Genomic DNA, 21,700 nt, shown 5'->3' with positions numbered 1-21,700 from the left:
ACTGGACTTGGAGGCAATAGTGAGTTTTCTGACGTGGGAGATAGGAACTGAATTTAGCTTTCTGAAGGAGCAGCAAGTGCTCTTGTCTGCTGAGTCGTCTCTCCAGGCCATTTAATAAAAGAGATTTAAGCATCCTCAAATTTCAGTGTATATGGGGGAACCCGAGAACCCATCTTCCACTAATTCTGAGGGACAGCTGTTTTTTTCATGTTTCATTTTGTAAAACACTCATACAATTCTCCATTTTTATCAAAACTTCTGTGCTTAGAGCAAACAGAGCAAATGCTTTGCAACACTATAACACACACACACTCACACACACACACTCACGCACACACACAGAGGGAGAGAGGGGGGAGGGAGGAGGGAGGGAGGAGAGGAGAGAGAGAGAGAGAGAGAGAGAGAGAGAGAGCACATGACCACTAGCAAATAAAGGCATATTTAGTGTACAAATTTGAATATGGGCAACAGAATGACCTGCTGGGATCACACAGCCTTCTGATCTATTCTGAGCCTCTGTGGTTCTAACCAGTTCTTAGGCGCTAGTGTGGCTGGTTTGAGAAGGACACCTTTAGAACCACAGTTCTAAGCAGTGTCTGTCTGGGTACTGTCACAGGTCAGGCCAGTGGCACAGTGCTTATCACAGGCCACCTGGAAGCAGGTTCTCTGTCCCAGCTCTCCCTGTCTCTGGCTACTTCGTGCAGCTTCAGTGGGGGTGTATTTTTGTTCTTCTGAACAATCGGTCATGGTTTGTTTCTCAAGAGCTGCAGTGGAGAGAGAGGTGTCCTCAGCGATGTGCTCTGAGTTGCTACGTTTGAAAAAGAGGCTGCTTCACCAGCTCCTCCCACTGCAGAGGGAATCTCCATTCATATTTCCAGTTTTCATCCTGACATGCCCAGAAGATACCGGACCCCCTGAGTACTATGCATCCGTCATGGGCCTGATCCCCTGCCTATGTCCGGATCCCAGTCAGAGCCTCTCAGGTTGCCCTGACTCATCCCAGACACCTAGAGTCAAAGATTTGGAGGGGTTGCAGATCTTTGAGAATCCCAATGGTCTCTCTAAAGTATAAATGTCAGAAAGAACTCCATGAAGACACCACAGCTATGAGAGGGAGCAAACAGTTCAATGGGAAAAACTGAGTGAGGAAGCAATGGCAGGATCTAATATGTGGAAGAAAGGGCGGAGCCATTCCAAGCCCCAGTATTTTAATTTATTTTTGCTATTCACATAATGATATTCCACCATGTTCCAACGGTATTTGACATAGCAAGCAAAACACCAAGTCTGCCGGTCAGCTCGAGACATGCACACCATCTATAGCAGCTTGGAGGGACTCCAAGCTTCATGTGCGTCCCTCCAGGGAAAAGGGACTAAGGTAGCATGTGTTGGTGGCCAATGGGCATGGATAGCTGTGTATGCACACGTCCTAGGGTGCATAGAGCATCTCAGAGGATGGGATGCAAGGATGCAGACTCCATCGAGTCCCCTTTATGTCTCTCTCACCTGTTCGGGATGCTCTTGTAGTTCACCCCGACCACAATGCTGCCGTCACAGCCTTCTTCAGAGGCTGCCCAGGCTCTCCACGCCACTGGGGCCTCCTGAGCAGAGGGCCATGGAATTGGGATGGGACAATTCATGGAAGGGGCAGGCTAGAAGCAGAAGCTGCTGCTTATCCATATCCCCTCCCCTAAAGCCAGACTCACTGAAGGGTTTTGCAAACAGCAGAGCAGCGCGCAGCCCCAGATGGATGTGGTGGGTGGGTGGGGGTGGTGTGCACAGTTCCTTGTCTCACCTACATCTCCTGGAACACGACTGTAGAGAGTATTGAATCCAGCAGCCCCAGCTGCTTCTCTTAGCAAGTTTCAGCAGCTGTAGGTCTCTGTGTTGAGGTTCCAGGCCAGTGCTACGCCCCTAGCCCTGGCTGAATGGATTGTGGTGCATCTGTCTCAGACTGCACCTATTTTCTCCTTAACAGTTGCCCAACCCTGGACTTGCAGAATAGCCACTGTAAGGAAAGCAAATCTCATGCCAATGCTGTTCATAGTAGAGTCAGTCGGGGTGGCCTTTTGGGACAGGGATGCTGGGAGACAGCTGCGTATTCCACAAACACACAAATGAGATCAGCTGGCCTTTCCAGTTCCTCTTAAACTGTGGACCTCCTGAGATATTCCCTAAGTGCATATGTCAAATCTCCTGCTTTTATTACACCAACCTGTTCCTGTCACTCAAGACAAAAGCTGCCACAGACATCTGCCAATCAACTAGGTTAGGGACATGAAGAAACTCTAGGACAGTACCCTGTGCTCTCCTGGAACCATATTCCATTTTGATGCTAGCCCAGGGTAGTTGGACTTGCAGACTGGATAAGGGAATAATCAATATGTTGGAATGGTGAAATTCAGTTTTTCCAGAAACCACTGTACCTTTAATTTATTAGCTTTCCATAAAAACACAGAACACTCACAATCTACAGTATACAAAGTATAATTTACAAAAATATAGAATCTTGGTTATTTTTTTAGTATTCCAGCATATTTACTGTATTATTTTCCATATGCATGTTCAAACAGCCCACACCTAACTTTCAGTATTACCTCTGTGGGGGATGGGGGTCAACTCTCTCCATTTTGCTTTGAAATCAAAATACGTATATTAAAAGAAGAAATCAGTCTCGATTACATGTTGCATCTTGCATGTATAAAAGCATGTGTAGTGAAATGTAAGAGAAATACCCATCCATGCCATGCTTTAGGCCCTGTTTCTAGTATGCAGCCTGAGGGTTTTCAAATAAGCATTTACTGCCGTGGGGGGCGGGGAGTGCCCCGAGATTTGCATAGTCTTTCCAGGTTCTGAGAGGACAGATGCCTGGAGTTGACATCTGTGGACACATGCTATTTCTAGGCCTTGAAAAACGTGGGCAAATTGCAGACCGCAGGGAATTCCAGATTCCTTCCAGGAACTCAAAAAAGTCCTTACAGAGCTACCACGACACGGGAGCTACAATGGGAGAACTGTGGCTCGGTGGACAGATCTTGGTCTCAGCCTGGCTGTCTATAAGCTCCGTCTAGCACCTGAGACTTGCCCGAGTCAAGTCCTGGCTCCAAGAATGCCGCTCTGCACGGCAGGGGTGAAGGAGGTCTGCCTTCCATCTTGAAGCCGTCTTACCGACAGGCACAGGTCTCTACGGACATATTGGGGTACACCTTCAGAACCACATTCCGATTCTCGTCCAGGAAAAGGACCCCAAGGGAGTTCATCTTGTCTGGGACACAGCATGGCTCCGGGATGCCAGGGACAATGCCCACAGCTCTGACGATGCTCTGGATGGTCGCATGGTTGGACGGGCGGACGATCTGCAAGATGAGAAGAGACAGTTAGCTCGGAGCACGCGGTTTATCTCTGCTTCTCGAAGGAAGCCAGGTAAGGGGTGGCCTGGAAGAAAAGACCTCTGTCCAGGCTCAGACCCAGTGCCCCTAGCTAGGTCTGCCCACTTACTCTAAATGGGATATTTTATCTGCTATACGAAACTGGCCACTTGGGGGCGCCTGCTAGGAGCACCTGGAACTGGAAGGAGGATTTTGCAAGGGAAAGCCTAGGACCAACCCTGTTGCACTCAGCCAGCAGATATGCCAGAGTGACCTTGGTTAAAACCAAAATGATATTCTAGGTATGGCACGGGTCACAGACAAGCATTTCAATATGTGCTTGACTAGGGGTGACAGGAGCAGCGTTCAGGCATTCTCTGTTTGACATCTTATTAATCTATATGGACAATATGACCTTCATTGTCCTGACACAGATACCACAGCTTAAAATGGCTGAGAAACATGGTCAAGATGTCTGACATAGGAAGTGGCCTAGCTTGGAAACTGTGGGCACCTCTGAAAAGACGAACACAGACGACCAGGTCATGGGCTTTAGCTTTTGGCTGGCTGATCAGAGCTGTGGCTGACAAGAAGCCTTGAGCTGTTGCAGGAGAGGGGAGACAGCAAGAGAAGGGCCAGAGCACACGTGTGGTTCAGCCGGCATCCGGAAGGTGGGGGGGCAGCAAGCCAGGCTGATGAAGCAGCAGCTGTGAGCCCACATCTGTCCAGGTCCCATGCAGAGCCCTTCAGCAGATATTCTCTCTCTCTCTCTCTCTCTCTCTCTCTCTCTCTCTCTCTCTCTCTCTCTCTCCCATCTGCCTCCCTTCCTCTCTCTCTTGTGCTTGCACAGACAAGGAAAGGCCCCTTAGTTCCAGACAGATTATATGGCCCACATCTGGGCCTAGGGTTTCCCACTCAGTCTGTTTATTGAGGTTCAAATTGGATTTATGAACTGACTTTCTTCCTTGGAAGGCATACACAGGAGATTCTGCAGAACTAACTGAGAGGGAAACTGCTGTGGGTGCTGAGGGTTGACAGGGCCAACTTACTGTAGCACAGGCTGCTGCAGAGGGATGGATAGATGGAGTTAACCCAGCCTGGGGGCAGGTGAAAACTCAGGGCCAGGGAGATAGAACAGTCCAGGACTATGTGTCTTACAGATTGCTGTGCACTATGAAGGCTGGCTGACCCACTGAATGTGCCAAACTAGGGACAACTCACTCACTGGGAGAGCCTCTGGGATCAGTGCTTCTGGTTCAGGCTGAACAGGAGAGCCTTGGTCAGGAAAAAACGTTGGATACCTGTCTTGTCCACCAGGGAGCAGCACTGACTCAGTCTCTGAAGAAGGCAGCTCTGTGGGACTGTACCCTGCCCCGCCCCCGCTTCTAGGGAAGAGATGGTTTGCTTTTAAAATCCCAAATTCAAAGCAAGGTATAGCGAAACAAGTCTCCAATCCCAGAAAGTTGGGATTGGGGGGGCGAGTTTAAACAGAAAGCTAGGATACGTGCAGAGACACGGCCTCAGGGGGGAAAAAAAAATCAAAGCCAACACTTTTAAAAGTGCTATGAAGCCAAATAAACCCTAAAGGACTACGGGGACACCTCTGTCTGTTTCTGCCTCTGCAGAAAGGAGATGCATCATCTCCATTTTGCAAATGATAAAACAGGTCAGGCAGGTAGAGAGGCGGCCAGTTGGGACAGAGCCAAGTTAGAATGAGACAAGATCAGAACACAGAAGCAGTACCTTGGGCATGGGGAACTCGCAGGCTCCAGCACAGTAGTAGGCATCAAAGGACTTGGGTGAGATGATCCATTCATTCCACCCGATGTCTGCAAAATCCACCTTCAGGTACCTCCTGGAGCAGACCCGAGGCTCATCCCACTGCCGCCTCCTGGCTTTCTGCATCGTCTTCTCGTCAAAGTCCAGCACCTGCGAGGAGGCGGTGAATGTATCCTGGTCTTTCTTCTTGCGGTCTTTGCGCCCGGTGCGGGGTTTCAGTGCCCGGAAAGGACTGGACCAGAACTCGTGCTTGTGGAAATGCTGGGCGTGCAGGGCAGGCGCTGGTCTTTCGTCCAGCCCTGGAAGTTCATTGTCTTGCAGGGGTTTGGATACCTGAGCCGCCCTGCGCACGCGGGGATCCGCTGAGCTGTTGGGGGCTGCTCCAGGCTCAAAGTCTCCAGCTGGAAATGGGTCGTATCTCTGTAGCGTCACTGCTACACTGTTGGGCTCCGAGATGGCCAGGTCATTTGCATAGACAAGGATATAGGGCATGTGGGAACTGGGCCGTGGCACTCCGGGATCCTTCTCTCCAGAATCCAGCTGAGCAGAGAGAAGCAGTTCTCCATCCCTTCGGGCAGCCTTGATGATTGAGGAGATGTCCTTGGCCTGCCAGAGGCCACGTGGTGGAGGTGTCAGGGCCATGGCCCCGCGGAGCAGCCCCTGAGTGGCTGTGTTCTGCGAGAGACTGCGGAAGATTAGGTGCAAGCGTGCAGGCAGACCTGGGGTCAGGAGCCGGCAGGATGCATTCTTAGCTCGGGGCTTGCAGAATACCTCACGAGCCCGGGGCCACCGTGGAGGTTCTGAGTAGAAGTGGAAAGTGGCTGTGAGGATCATTTCTGAGTCTTGCATGGAAGTCAAGTTGAAGAAATACACAGGCTTCTGGTCGATCACATCTGCAAGGGAAAGACAGAGCACAACCTGTTTCATCCGCTTCTTGGGTTTCTGCCCAGAACTGGGTTGGTAAAACAGTTTCTTCTGACCTCGCCCTCGAGCAGGGCTCATTTCTCTTTCCTCATGCTCTACAGTCCCCACACTGAAGGTGTGAGGGCCCCCTTCCTTACCCTTGATTAGCTCGCACCATTGAGATCAGAAAGGAGGGGACTGTCTTCATTCCCTTTGAGAGGAATCGAGATGAAATAGGGAAAGGGAGTCGAGAGGAGAGGCAGGGAAGAGGGCAGGAGGGAGAGACAGAGGGTGATGATCAAGTGTATATAAGACACTAAAACTCCTGCTGTTCCCTGCGTGCCTTCCACTGTCAAAGTCCAAGTGAGCGTCGCTGACAACTTCACTGAGCTCATGAGAGCTTTGCTTAGTTACAGGACCTGCCTTGGGTATTTGCACAGTGCCTGTGCTGTGCAGTTCTTAAAAGGCAACTTCTGTGGAGTGTGATCACGCTTCTAAATGAGGTGAAATAGGAGATCTTTACGTTTTTCTTGCTGCAGTTTTAGCACTTTTTAAGGTAATATAGAATTAAAAGCAGCCATTTTTTGGTGTTTTTTATGTGTCAGGACTTTATTATTATTATTATTATTATTATTATTATTATTATTATTATTATTATTATTATTATTCAGTACTTGGGAGGCAGAGGCAGGTGGATCTCTATGAATTGAGGCCAGCCTGGTTTACACAGTGAATTCCAGAACAGCCAGGGATACATAGTGAGGCTCTGTCTTGACAAAAAGCACACGACGTAAAAACATGTTTTTACAAGGACATAGCAATCTGGGGACGATAGTATGATGCTCCACTCCAAGGCTCACCCTGCCCTCTGGAGACACAAGCCCAAGCTAAGAAGGTCCAGGCAGACACATCTGCTGTGCGTTTAGAGAATGCTTCCACTCATGCTTTTCTGGGGCAGGCGGAAGACCTTTCCTTCTCGCCTGGTTCTACCTGGTGTTCCCCAGGGTCACCGCATCACCGCAGCCTTGACTGCAAGGCAAACTCTCTGCCACGAGGAAGTCCTCTCTAGGTTTCAGAAGACGACACAGTCTTTTGCTGTTTCCACCTTGGTCACTGAAGGCCAGGAGAAGACCAAAGCAGCCAGGTGGACTTTCTCCTTCTTCTCCAACCAAAGTTCTACCTGCTTGGAGAGGATCAGAGCTTGTGAGCCCAAATGGTGTGTACTTCTTAAGAGACAGATCGCTCTGCATGACACCCGTGTGCAGAGAATGAGCTGGGATTATTTTTTTCCAAGAAAACAATGGCTTAGGGATGGAAAAGAGTTCAGTGGTTAGGAGTATTTGCTGCTCTTGTAGAGGACCCAGGTTCAGGTCCCAGCACCTACACAATAGCTCACAGCTGTCTGTCACTTCACTTCCACCGGATTTGATGCTCTCCTCTCCTTGAACACAAGGCATGCATGCCTAGCTACAGACACTCACACATAAACAGTACTGCAATAAAACATTAAAAATTTAAAAATTCCCCAAAAAATCTGCCCAATAGCTTAACATTTTGTTTCTACTGGGAAGGAAGCACAACTCTATTGGGAATGTCCAAATCTTCGCACTCATATTTATTTATTTATTTATTTATTTATTTATTTATTTATTTATTTATTTTTCATTTATTCTTCTCTCATATATTACATCCCAACTGCGGTTACCCTCCATTTATTCATACTCCCTTAGTGGACCTTGTAAATAAGAAAGAAGGGGGACACACCTACAGTAGGCTGAGTAAAGGCTGAAGATGTTACCCTCCCCGGTCCTCACACCCCTACCAGACAGACGCATCAGCTCTGCCGTGTGTGAAGTGGTACTGAGTCTCGAGGACCTAAGTCTGTCATCCCAAAACTCTGTGGCTTCGAGTGCCGTGACGTGGGGTCCTACTTCCTAACAGGCACGTCGGGGGTGGGGGAAGTTGGAGAAGCACCCACCTCGAAGGCGGTGTGTGAATGTGCAGACCTACTTAGCTGGAAACTACAGGGAGGTGTCCTTGCTCTGGGACCCGGCCTGGGGCTCCTGCATGTAGACATCAAGGGGAGAGCCTGTGTCACCTCTGCCTCCCGGTCACTGATCTGGGAAGCTCACTATCTGCACACACACCCAGAAGCTGGAGAACACCCAGAGGGCAAGCTCCAGGCCCTAGAGGAGAACATCATACTCTGAACAGTTCTCTTCCATTACTGATCTAAGGGCACTAGAATCCTCAGCTAAGTTGATCCTTACAGGATTAAAGGAGTGACCCGTGCTGTATGCTTAGGCGACAGGTTCCACAAAGGAACTTCCAAGCCATTTTCATTTAGAGGACCAAGGATGCCAGAGCAAGGGTTTCCTATACAAACTCAAACATGCTCGCTACCACCCGTCTCTACAACATCTGACGTGGCAGCCTGTGTTTGCCTTTAACCCAGCTCAGGTATGGCCTTGTCAATACTTGGAGCCATACTTTATCAATTCTGCTCATTCAGAGTGGCAGGGGTGGGGGGATTCCCCCTTAGGCCTGGTGAGAAGGAAGGAGTCTACTACACTTGCCTTGAATGCATTTGGGCAGAGGGAGCTCACCCCTTGCATTCAGATGGGTCACCCCATCCCCAGAGCAGGCAAGTCAGGAGCTCCAGGCTGTGGGAGATTCGGAGCCCTTAGGCCTGGTAGGGCACCAAGGAGAGCAGGAAGGAAGTCCCTCTGCCCTACACACTGTGCTAGAGTCTTGTGTGTCCTGTCACAGCCAAGGAGAAGTCACCTCCCTCCTCGTTTCCTCCATTTATCCGTCCCATTTCCCAATAAACATTTGCAAAAGGTCTGCTCTGGCTGGACGATGTGGTGCTTTGGAGTCTTGACAAAGGCAGTCCAAGGTGCTTGGAAGCCTCTTGGAAACATAATGGTAATGAGCATAATTATTCTCGGCGTCTGGGCACATTAGGGATTTACAGAGCCCTGTCCAAGCAAGACACCATAGTATGGGAATATTCAAATTGCACACTTTTCTTGTTCAGGTCCTGCCACCTAATTACTCCATCCTTTACTAAGACCTCACTTGAGGTCCCAACGACGTCTGTCCTCCCCACTCCAGGTCCCATTCTCCTGGCCTTCCTATGAGTGTCACGTGTCCAGAATGGTACCTTTGCCTTCATGGCTCTCCCATCAGTCAGACCTCTTCCAGAGCTCTGCTCATATGGTATCACCCTTTGGCTCCTGTGGCTGAAGAACCACTCATCACTGTCCACCTTGACTGTCTCCAGGGCACCCCTAACATTCCGATGGGTTTGATACTATCTATGCTTCCAGAATGCATTTCCCAAGAGGACAAGGCCTTTGCTAGATGTACTTCATGGGGGTATTTCTGGATCCTAGCCTAAAAGCTGCTGCTCAGAAACAGATGTGAACAATGGGATTCCCAGTGCATGCCCTGCACTGTAGGAACAGTTGAAGGGGCAGGGTCAGAATGGCTCTGTTACTTTGGTTAACAAAGGGACAGTTCTTGACCCATCAGAGGAAACAGCTAACTAGCCTAATGTCCTGTAGCTGCTGAGAGGAGAGTCAGGTGTGGCTTTGGGTGTTCCTCACCTGGAACACGTGCCCTTTGCTCCCCAATGTGCTCTGTCTATTGTCATGACACGCCCAAGGGAGCAGGCACACCATTCAGAACATGCGAACTTCTATGTAAGCTCGAGTTAGGAAGTAGAGGGTCGGTCTCTTGTTAGTGGAGAAGAAGCAGGCCAGACCTGTGTTGAGCATCTGTTTCAGGGTCTTTCTGAGTAAGAGGCCTTACAGGCCAGCTAACACTCCAACAGAGGCAGAGAATTCTCTCTCCTCCTTCCTCCCTTCGGATATCAAAGCAACTCCAGTCACTGCTGTCTTTGTAGATGCTGCAACCTTCTCATCATGGTTTCCTTCTCTCCTGGCCTCAAGGGTAACAGTTACCTTACCACTGCCACCTCTCGATGTCCTACACATCCTTCAAAAGCATCACCTACGAGAAATGAAAGGTTAATATCCCCGCTATGTAAAGAACCTCAGCAAAACCTGCACACAGAGATCATTTCCTGGGAGGAACTGCAGAGACCAAAGGGTACAGCAGATAGCCCAAGGACAGTGGTTGATGGGAATATCTGCACGCAGAAAATACAACCTATTAGGTTAATGGCTACATGCCTGGGTATGCACAGATGTCTGTGGACATGTGTATATTTTGTGTATGACTTAAATGATTCTACAAAGTATTATTTTAACTCCGCTTCTCTTTGGATATGTGATTAGTAATAACTTATGCTTGTTTTTATGCCTTAAACATTTAATGCCTTCTCTCCTCCTGTTCTTTTCCCCTCACCCCTTCCCTTTTTCTCTGCCTCCTGCCCCCTCAGGGATACATGCTGGGTATCAATCCATTCTCAACAGGCAAAATCGAGGCTCTCTGGGAGCCTCCCCTCTTTCCTCTGAACCAAACACCCAACAGCTCCACTACAAAATGGACGATTTCATTTTATATCCCACCTGCCCACTAGCTTGCTGCGGTCTTCTCTGCCTGTGAAAACTGCAGTCTTCTCCCTGTCAGTGCTACCTTTGGGTATCCTGCCGAGCCCCTCAGCCTGTCATTGCCCTATCACATCTGTCCCAAGGCCCTACTCTTTGGTTCCTCGCAAGCTATTTTGGGTGAAACCAATACTCTGTGCATCTCTGTGTCCTCCGAATGAAATGCTTAGGAAATGTCCCATGATATGCTTTGGATTTGGTTTGTCTCCAAGGGCAGGACACTTGGTCTTCAGAGTGGCAATATTTATGGAATCTTTAAAGGGTAGGATCTAATGGGTAAGCATTAGGTCCCTGAAGATACTTCTCTCAAGAAACCCTACTTAGTTCCCAAGGGAGGGGCTGTCACACCTGGCTAAGGGCTTCCTGTCCCCTCTGCTTTCTGGTTCTCTGTCTTGCCTCCTGATCAGTCCTTCTCACAAGTCTTCCAGCCAGGATGCTGTGGTTACCCTGTGGCACAACCCCAGGGTTTACCACCACAACAATTACCACCATGTTTGGTCTTTCAGCCTCTGAGTGTGAGCTGGATAAAACCTGCTCGGGACAAGTTACTCAACTCCTGGTATTTTGCTAGAGTAACAGAACTAGGACTAAGGCGCTGGAGAATGGAATGAGCTTGGTTTGGTGGTTTTGACAGCTGTGTATTTTGGGGAGATCAGGAAAACTAGTTTGGTGTGACACTGGTGGGTATCAAGCTTAGGATTAAATGCAGATCGTTCACTGGGAGTGTGAAGGTAAATGGTGGTCTAACCTACACCCTTAGGGCCAGGCTTTCCCTCCACAGATGCGGGCTAATAGGGAACAAAGTGGACTTCAGGGAGGAGTAGAAGAGGACACGGAGAGCTGGCGCAATCATAGCTAAGAGCTAATAAATTGCAAGTGAGCACACACCAAGAACTGTTCAAAGTACTTGCCGTTTCTGAGCTCCGTTAAAACTGTTATCGGCGAGGAGGGGAGTCACAGTTTAGAAGTGGAAGGAAACACTTAGAAGCCCTGAGAAGTCCTGTCCCTTGGCAGGATGAGAACTGGGTCAGGGCGCTGTCAACACACTCAGTAGCTTACACTCAGGACCCGGGCCTCCTGCACATGAGGGGGAAGCAGCTCTAACAGGGTTTGGAAGCAGGTGCTACCCTGGGGAGGCAGCAGAAACTGCTGGGATCGGAAGGCTCCAGGATCAGGGCCGCGACAAAGGGGTCTGTGCTCTGCTCACAACACCCCACAGATAGACCTTCAGACCAAGTGGCAGGAGCACCTGAGACTAATTATGAAGCAATGTCGCTGCGTCAAGGCAAGGTACAAGCAATCAAACCCTGAATCAATGCCAGGCACAGATCTACCTTCTATTCACCACTCACCCCGTCTACATACACACAAGCAAACATGCGCAGAACTGAGAGGTGATATGTCCCGTATCACACAGCCGGAAACCGCTCAAGTTTCTCTTAGTTTGTACCAGGGATCCAAATCAGGACTGCACCAGAACTCTGATTTCTTAAACTTGTATCTTCCAACCCGATGCTCGCCTCCCAGGTTCTGGGCTTAGTTCTGACAGAGAGATGATGGGAGTGGGAACAGTTGTCATTGCCCAGTGTGTACCACAATGTTCTCTCCTGTTCTGTCTTTTGTCCTTATCCGTAAAATGGGAGTGCTGGATTTAAGGTGCAGTCTCCAGGCCATCACAATGTTCGCTGTTAGTTTTGTCCTGGGAAGTCTCACCACCTCGCCTTGGTTTGGTGAAAACAGACAGAACTGCACCCCTCCATAACTGGGCTCCAGCAGATGTTTGCACCCAGTGGACATGCTCGCTTCTTGTTGTAGTGGTGACCCCAATGACATTTCTCTGTGCGCTTCAAGGTTCCAGAGACCAGAGTTAATAGGCAACAGAGGTCAAGTTCAAGCCTATGTGAACACAAAGCTCCTATCAACGCATCCTGCTCCAAGCATTACAACACTAATGATCTGGCCGTTATTACTCCATTTCATCTTTCTCCCACCCCAAAAGGGAGATGCTGCTGTGAACTGCCCATTTTATAGAGTACAAACAAGTCCACGTAGTTTTAATGATTTAACTCAATCATGCCAGAGGTTCCTTAAGTGGCTTACTTTAATAAGGCTTCTTCAGAAACGAATGCCAGGTATTGAATAAAAGGTTCCAGGGAGGCCAGAGTTGGCCTAGAACCTAGAAACACATCCTGCTATGACGAAGGATGTGCTCTTTGGAAGAGATGCTCCCTTACCCCTGCTGTGTCTGAACTGGAAGCCGGGATGGTACCCAGTGAGCGGCAGGTGGTAAGCTCGGAGGCCGTGCTGTTTAGGCTTGAAGTTGGCCGCGGTTTGTTCCCATCCACCTTAGGGGAGAAGACTGCACACTGAAGGATTTTTCTCCTGGGGAATGGCCTCCTTCCAGACAGAACTGCAGGAGACCTCTGCCCACATTTTCTGGAGCAGCATTGTAAAACCATGAGCAGTCACCATGACAACCAGGGTCTTCTCACCACCTGCTTCCCAGGCTCCACTTCCTCTGCACTTAGCCTGGCCTTGCAAGGGTTTCTCAGCCCTAAGTTAGGGCAGGGGCTCAGAGCCACCTTCCCTGAGAAGAGGGTGGAGAGAGTCTCGTCAAGAGGCCTCTGGCAAGCTCAACCCTAGGTATGAGGAGAGGGAAGTGGAGCCTGGACCAGGAGCCAGGCAAGGTGCTTCTAGACCTTTCCTGAAACCTGTCTTCTGAAGTTTCCAGTGTTGAGGACACAGGCTCTTCTCCGAGCTCTTTGCTTTCTTGCTACCCAAATAATGCTTCCTGTCTGGGCTTAGTGCTTGGTACTTTTACCGATGCTGCCTCGTGACCCGCTGACCATGCTCCCTGTGACCCCCATACAGCAAGTGTCAGGACAATGTCAGCATGGATCGACCTCAGCCAATGCCCATCTCCGTTCTGTGCCTAAAGCCTTGGGGATATGCTGACCTTTTTGCAGCACTTGTGCAAGCACCCAGGGGCAGGAGGTCTGCCACCAAGTACCACTTTGGTGTCCCCACTGCAAGCTCTGGCCTGGTACTAAGAACTGAGTGGATTTTCAGTGGAAGGATGAATTAAACGTCAATACAAGAAAGGAAGGGAGAAGAAAGCTGCAAAGGAACAGAGAAGACAGATAAGAGAACTGACGAATAAGGACTCCCGGTGCATCCTCTACTTACCCAGCCGGGCACGGAAGCTTCGGACGGTGTTGCCTCCTCCTGGTGGAGCGCCTCTCCGGTTGTACTTCTCATAGAGCCTGAGCATGTGGACAGCGACTATGTCCTGGGCGCCTGGGCCCAGAGCGGCTGCAGCGTCTCCGGGTGACTGCTGGAGGTCCCTGTCCCTCTGCACACTGTCAGCTGCTGAAGGCAGTGAGGACCATGAGGGGACTCTGTGGCCGCAGCCTGCGCCCCGCAGCAGCAGGAGCAGCGGCACCAAGGGCAGCAGCTGAGACCTCAAGCTGATCCGAGCAGGACCTGGAGCCATGGCTGAGTGACAGTGGTGAAGGGTCTGAGCCCAGGAGGGCAGACAGGGAAGGCTCAGTGTTGGCTGTGCACCTCGTCCGCGGCTGGAGTGTCCGTGTGGGACTCGGACAGCCCCGATGACCGGACTCGAGGTATCGGGATTGGCTCGCGGTGGCAGAGCTGCTTGCTAAGCATCCACGCCGCCCGGTCAGTAGTCACGGCTGTCCTAAGCCGCGTGGAGCTCTGCCGAGCCCGCGCCGGCGCGCTCCCTTGACGGCCTTGCGCTGCAAAGTTTGCAGCCCACGGAGCAGCGCCAGGACTGGCGAGTTCGAGGGGAGGGGCGGGGCGGGGCGGTGTGGCCGACAGCGCCCTCGGGGGGCGGTGGGGGGAATCCGGCTGCGGTCCCCACTCGTAGCAGCCAAGAACCCGTCTGTGGCCCCGGTGTGCTGTGCGTGCGTCCCGGTGTGCGGGCGTGCGCGCGCCGGGGTGTGCGCTCGCGAGTGTGGGGGCCGTGGGTGTGGGCGGGCGCGCTCCCCGCTCCCCCGCCGAGAGCCGGAGACCAGCCCCGCAGCCGGCTCCGGAGTGTCGCTGTCTGCAGCTGAGCCAGGGCGTCGCGGGGGCTGGGCAGGCTTTGGAGGGGGGCCCGCCTGCAGGGTTGTCCCTGCAATGGCATGCTATGGCTCTGTGGTTGGAAGATGACAGCTCCCCCATGAGGATCCCAGAGGCCATGTGTGCCTAGCTGTCCCTGAGCTAGTGTGTGCTCAAAACGCAAAGGTACAGTCTTGGGAGCAGGAGCTCCGGGGATTTCACAACAGAAGCCGCCAACCTAGGTTGGTGGAAGCAAGATCTCGATCAATGTATAAAATCAGAATTATCAGGCTAACTGACCCTTTATCTGGCTACGATGGTGCCACTTATTGAAGATATGCATCAACGGTCCGTGTAAAGCTTCGGACAGGATTGCTGAAAAAAAAAAGAAAAGGACATGCTTTCAATTTACTTTATAAAAAGTTTTAAAGCAGCAGGGAGGGAGGGAAAAAGCCCATGGTTTTCTTGAAAAAGAATTCCCGATGAAGTGCTGGTGTAGGGTGTCCCTGACCCCTGCTAGACAGCTTAGTCCTGGGTCAGAAGGGCCCCCGAAGGTGCTTCACTCTAGAAAAGTTACTTCCCTATAGGTAGAATTCGGGGTCCTGGTGGGGAAAAATCTGGTCGTTCTAACCAACTTTTAACGGAAACAGCAGTTTCTCATGCGATGCGAGCAAGTGAGCAATTGCAGTGGCCGGTGTTGTGGCTTTTCACAGAGAGACACTCTTCAGATATTGTCATTTGATAGGAGAGGTGTTCCAGATTTCCCAAAGTAAAATCTTTTTGCTTAAACTATATTGAAATTACAGTAACTTTTGGGTCCTGCTAAGTAAGGAATTAACAAAAATGGAATATTCTTTGTTATGCTACAGAGTGGCTTTGAGATATTTTTTATATATTAGAGCACGGTTGGTTTTCTTTGTTAACCTGGGGATTTCATTTCTGTGCATTTACAAACATTTAGGGGAGGGGTCCACAGAGTTCAGCTGGCTAGAAAGGAGTCCAGGGCTCTAAACATGAAGGAATCTTTAGACTCTAAATGCTGTGAGCCCTTCACACAGTTCCTCCTGTTTCCGTAACCCCCAACCATAAAATGATTTCTGTCGTTACTTCTTAACTGTAATGCCATTGCTATTTTGAACTGTAACATCAACATTTGTTTCCCATTCACATGGTCTTGGCAGACCCACCTGAGAACGCCATTAGACCCTCAAAAGGGTCGCGACGCACAGGTTGAGAACCACTGCTTTAGAGGGCCAAGACCCCTTCAAGCCTACACTCTTCCAGAAAGCTAGTGAATGGCCACCCTCTGGCTGCATGGTAATAATTTCCACACTTGTGAACCCAATGTTCTTCTTATCTGGTAACTTTGGGCTCTGGGAGCCAAAATAGTTATTTATTTATTTTTTTGGAGGGATCACAGTGCAATAATTGAAATTTCCCTGGAAAAGCCTTCTGTCGCTGCGTAAAATGGCTATTTATAGTTTTATTTCTTTAAACCTCAGACCGTCATATTAGAGTTCATCCTACCCAGAGCTATGAAACTTTGGCCTGTAGTTTGTGGAAGCACCGAGAGGGCATTTATTATGCATATAAATGTATACTATTTTGAAAATTAACTCGGATTACATTCATATACAGTTCCCACTTGTTCTGTGAACTGGCTCTCCCAAAAGGGCTGTCTGGAGTTGTGAGTCCATCACGGCCCAGCTCTGTGGCTGAATCTCTCCTTATAAACGGACCAGACCATCCTCTCTTATAAATGTCCTTCCCCCACCTCACTTCCCTCCTTCTCCATGTACCCTCACTTCCCCTTGCCACCCCCTCTCCTCCTCTCCCCCAGAATGCCTCTGACCTGTGCCAGCTGGGGGTAACCTCTGCTCAGGGGTAGTTTTGTCTCTGCTGGGGCCAACACAATCGAGGTCTGTGAAAAGGAGGAGAATCTGCAGGACGCCGGCACAAGCTGGGCTATTCGGATCCTCGTCCATTAAAGCCTCCTCGCCCTCCTTAACTCATTCCGGCTCCATTCAAGCCAGCTCGAGGGTCAGGCTTTAGCAGGCTCTAAAACCTGTAGGGTACAGATTCTTTGACATTGTTTCGAAAGAATTAAGGCATCAGCCAGGGACGGCTAATATTTCTTGCCTCATTTTACTGCTGAACAGCAGGACTGTAAAGTTTTGAACACTGGAGCACTGTGGCCCCCTTTCATGTGGCCGAGATGATGGGATAAAAATGTGTTTGGTGAAGCAATTCAGATTACCACTGGGTCACATCCTCGCTCGCTCCCAGCACAGCGCTCTAAGCACCAAAGCACAGACAAGAAGCAATCTGTGCAAGCGCAGCTCGTGCTGAACCGTGTTGGAGCGTGGAAATGAGGCTAATTGTGGAGCTTGCCAATGAACATGTTTTGTTTTTAATAGCTCAGGCTGTGGTTCAGAATAATAAGAGTGGAGATGGCTGACTACGGATCTAAGCCTTCCAATCTCCCGCTTCCATAGCTTCCCACACAGTCATTCTGTTCTTGGGGCCGGGGGACTATTCTGTTAAAATCAGGCTCTTGACTTTATGCACTGGGATGCAGGCTTGTCTTCTCTGGAGATAGGGGACTTAGTTTAGGGGACTTCAGCCTTCAGTCTTCTGTGCCACACATTCTGCAGGGGGGGGAGGAGGGTTGTCTTCAACTCAGAAGATGGTGAGGAAAAGGTGAGGAGTCCCTGTGATTAGAAGACTCACAGCTCAACATGGCAGGGGATAATCTGAGAGCTCTATGCAGTAAGCACCCCAGGGTTTCTTAGAAATCACTCCCCAGGTGGATGGCAAATGCCAAGTTCTTCCAGCCCTCATTTGATAGCAGTATCCAGTTCTTCTGTGACTGAGCTGTGAATCTAACCAGTTCTGCTCCTCTGGGACAGCACCACAGCCCCTGAAACCCTGAAAGGCTGTCTCTCCCCCAGTACCGCATGCTGTGCCGCGGCTTCATGTGGGAGCATTCATGCGGCCCTGTGAAGCCATTTAGGGCTCTGTTCACGTCCCATTTCCACTATCACCCAGCTGTGTGATCCTAAGAAACTTAATCGCCTTCTCTGAGTTTCAGCTTCTTCAGCTCTGCACACAGACACGAGCAGAACACTGGGAAGTTTACAGGTAATGTTCTAAATGAGAGATGGTAGGAAATCGCACAGATGACATTATTACCACTCTTGTTGTGGGTTTGAAAGAGGTCCTGGCACGTTCAGAGTGGATCCAGACACTGGGAAGTTTGGTGAAAAGCTGTGCGGAGGAATCCGCTTTTGTTGGTGCACACTGCTAAAAGCTACATGGGAAGGGACATGTTTCCCTGGCTAGCAAGTGTTAGCCCTCCAGAATGAGCTGTTGTTATCCCGTGTCTGTGGCATGATTCACGGCTCTTCATCTAAATTTCCAAAGCTCTTGGCCCTTAAAGGACAAAAGAAACGCCAGCAAGTCCCTGTCCCCATTTGGGGCATGAGCTGTGGGGCGCTAGAGACAAGAATCTCAGGGCCTCTCCGGGCTGCCAGGCCAGGGTGTAATAAATCTGAGGGGTAACAGGCACAAAGGACTTTATAATCAATGACAGATTTTATTTTTGCTCTGGCAAAATCCATCCGTGGAGTTCACATTTTATGGGGAAATAACTACCCAGTCTGTGACTCCTCCTCAGCCCAGTATTCGCCTTCTGAAAGCCAGGAAAACGTAGGGGATCAGAATCAGCGTCTCTGAGAACCCTGGCCAGGGAGAGCATGACTTCCCCTGGACGGGAACCCAGCTCTCCCTGGACGTCCTAGGGCGGCGAGGGCCATTCATTCCTGTTTTGCTAAAATACCCGTGACATGTGAATAAACCAGGATTACAGAACATTGTCTCGGACAGTAATCTGAGCCTGCATGGGCTCTGGTTCGATGAAATATGGTGCTCTCTGAGCAAACATGGGGATTGGTATTACTTCTCCTTAAAGCTGAACAGTGGGACTATTTAGAGCCCATGCATGAATGCGGCCCTGTGGGGAGTGACGATTTGAAGGGAGCCGATTTGGAGAAGGGGGTGGTGGTGGGGGTGTGTGTGTTTGAGTTGGCTTAGGCCGGCTAAGAGGAGTCTGCTGGAGAGGCAGCCAAACAGACACTTTGGAAATCAGGACTCCTTGGGGGTTGCGCGGCCTCCTTACAACCCCCAAATAATCTTCCTCGGAACCTTTGATGGTCTTTTTTTTTTTTTGAGAAAGAGACAAAGCCGACATCCTCTGCTGGCAGTCAGGTCCTTGCCATCTGTCCTGTTTGTCTTGGGACTTTTTCAATCTCCTCCTGTCTGTCCTCTCGGGCCCCAGAATTCAGAGGGGCCACATTGCTTCTCTCAGCCCCCTTCCCAGCTCCCATCTTGCTGCTTTGAGGTGACTTCAGTGGATGCTGTCACACACATTTGATGGGTCTCTGGGATCCTGACTCTCAAACCATTAAATGCTAGGAGACCGCTGTCCACTGAGGGGTCAGGAGCCGAGTCCGAGTCCCTCTTCAGGAGCAGTCAGTGAGCTGACAGAAGCCGCTTGCACGGTTTCTCTCTGTCTTTGTTTGCTCCCCCAGGGTCAGCCGAGTGCAACAGGCAGATGCAGACTGGGGAGCCCTGGACAGTTCTGGGTGACATCATGCTTCAGGGGTCACAGTTGTGACAGCTCTACCACACTGGGCTTCTCCTTCTGGCCCATGCTGAGTTCCCCCAGTGCTGGACAGGTGTGCACCCCCCCCCAAAGCTCACTCTTAGGTTCAGTACATGCTTCTTTCTGTTTGGTGCCAGAGTTGACCTGAGAGCATGGACTCTGAGGGTGTAAGGCTCATGTCACACGCTGGGACTTGTGGAGATAGTGTCCGGAAGCAGATGGCTATGCCTGCCTATCTCTCAGAGGTCCAAGAGGAAAGACTAATTAGAAGACTGTGTCAGGCTCTGTGGAGGGTTCTGGTCACGTTGGAGAGAGATCATGAAAGATGAGGGTGCAGTGGTTTTCCACCTTGCCTTCATGCTAGAATTCCCTAAGGAGTTTTTATAAAAATAAATGTCAAAATCTCTCCCAAGTTCTTTATTCAACTGGACTGTGATCTTGTCTGAGAAACAGTGTGTGTGTGTGTGTTTGTGTGTGTGTGTGTGTGTGTGTGTGCCAAAGCAGGACACTGGGGTTTATTGATCTACTACTCTCTTCTTATTAACTTTCAACAACCTCTCCATGAATTTGGCATTTGCCATTTCTTTGGCTAGGCTGGCTGGCAGCAAGCCCCAGAGACCCCCTCAACCTGACATAAGGAAAAGGGCATCGGAAGGTCCCATGGCACACACATAAACCTTCATTTCTTGCAGGTGATCCAGATGAGGATTGGATCCAGGTTTTAAATAGGAAAGTAACAGAGCTCCAGCGTTTCCTCATCTTAACACCCACAAATTTGTTGTACCAAAGTCAGAGGCCTACCTGCTTAGGGAGCTGGGTTCTTGGAGAGTTGGGACACTTTGGTTGATGTACTCTCCTAAGGTATCTTAAGACTCTATACCTCTATGAATGTTTGGAGTCCAAGAAGCCCTTTCTGAGAAGATGGAACTACAGCATGTGACCCATGACTGCCTGGGGAAGCATGGGGTCATGTTACCTCCTAGTCTGGCCTGAAGCCTTTAAAGAGGTAGCCACCGTAGACCGGTTCACATATGCCAGGGCATAGGAGGGCATGATTGGTACAGATCTGGATGCTGTGGATGAAGCAGCACGGGAAGGAGAGATAATTTAACACAGGCACACTCTCTTGTGATGCATGGTTTACTCTATGGACAGCGTCCCAGCAACTGTGGCTGATAAGCTTAGTGATTGGCTCTTGGTCACTTAGAAAAAAACCACCGCTCACATTGCTTGCACAAATGGCAAAAGTGACACAGTGAATAAGAGAGGCACAGGTGGGGTTGGGGATTTAGCTCCAGGGTAGAACCCTTGCCAAGGAAGCGCAAAGCCCTGGGTTCGGGTCCCAGGTCTGAAAAAAAAAAACAAAAAAAAAAAAAAAAAAGAGAGAGAGAGGCACAGGTTAAACGCCCAGAGAAGTGAATGTATGAGGCTTGAAATGGTGCATAGGCCAGAAAATCACCTGCCTGTGTGTCCCACAGAGGTCTCGGAGGACTCTTCACATAGGAAAGTGGCACAGAATCCGTGTGGGGAGAGAGTTCCGGATTATTAGAAGCACAGTGTAGATGGAAGCTCCTATTCCTGAACAGGGCCCCTGTAGAACAAAAGGAACCCAAAGCAGTAGAGGGCTCAACCGTCCAAGTCAAGGCAGAAACACCCGCCAGAATAAGAGGCACAGGAGAGGTACAGCCAGGGCTCCTCACTCACACAGAGCTATGGAGATGCTTAATAAAATGCAGAGTCCCAAGGGGACATGCTGCTGGCCAGCTAACAGGAGGAGCATTGCTTTATTCACACAGTAAAAAATAAGCCAAAATGAGAACAAAGGTGAATGAATGAGGCAGGGGCAGCCAGATAAGCCAGCTTTCCGTCTGGGAGCACAGTAGTCCAGCACCTGGGTGCTGCAAGGACAGATGGACCTAGAGACCAAGTTAACTTAACCAGAGCTAAGGTACCGTTGTCACTATCCCGTTAGAGAGGAGTTTTATATGCATGGATGTTTCTTCACAGTCAGCCCCAGGGTCTCATTCGTGGCCATTTACTCAAGCCTCAAATGGATGATTGGAGTAAGAATCCTTGGCAGAGGCCAGAACTTTGTACTGGGTTCTTGGCCTGTAGTGTCAGAAGGCAAGCTGAATCTTGGTGGTGGTGCAATGCTCTGAGAGTTACCGTATGAGTGGGGTCCAAGAAGAAGCCTTTGAAATTGTTCTCTCACCATGCCCCAGCCAGATGAGCGAATGAGCATTAATGCTATAATCCCCAGGAGAACAATGGAACTGACTACCATCCTTTGGACCATGATGTATACAGCTGACATGATGCTGTTGATCTCATCATTCAGGTCCTCTGTCCAATTT

At 50.0% G+C, this 21,700-nt stretch overlaps 1 protein-coding gene across 1 annotated transcript; it reads right to left on the bottom strand.

Moving 5' to 3' along the window:
• Window positions 1-2,405: 2,405 nt before the first annotated feature.
• Window positions 2,406-14,404, bottom strand: Gdf10 (growth differentiation factor 10). The gene is made up of 3 exons (XM_032919269.1): window positions 13,811-14,404; window positions 5,112-6,040; window positions 2,406-3,356 (listed from the first exon to the last, which is right to left on the bottom strand). Exons 1-3 carry the CDS (start codon window positions 14,115-14,117, stop codon window positions 3,165-3,167), a joined length of 1,428 nt encoding a protein of 475 aa, XP_032775160.1. The 5' UTR covers window positions 14,118-14,404; the 3' UTR covers window positions 2,406-3,164.
• Between the last annotated feature and the right edge of the window lie 7,296 nt (window positions 14,405-21,700).

This window comes from Rattus rattus, chromosome 13 (assembly GCF_011064425.1).
Source record: "Rattus rattus isolate New Zealand chromosome 13, Rrattus_CSIRO_v1, whole genome shotgun sequence".
NCBI lineage: Eukaryota > Metazoa > Chordata > Mammalia > Rodentia > Muridae > Rattus > Rattus rattus.
Note: the sequence above shows the minus strand (reverse complement) of the source record. Positions and strands in the feature narration are given on the sequence as shown.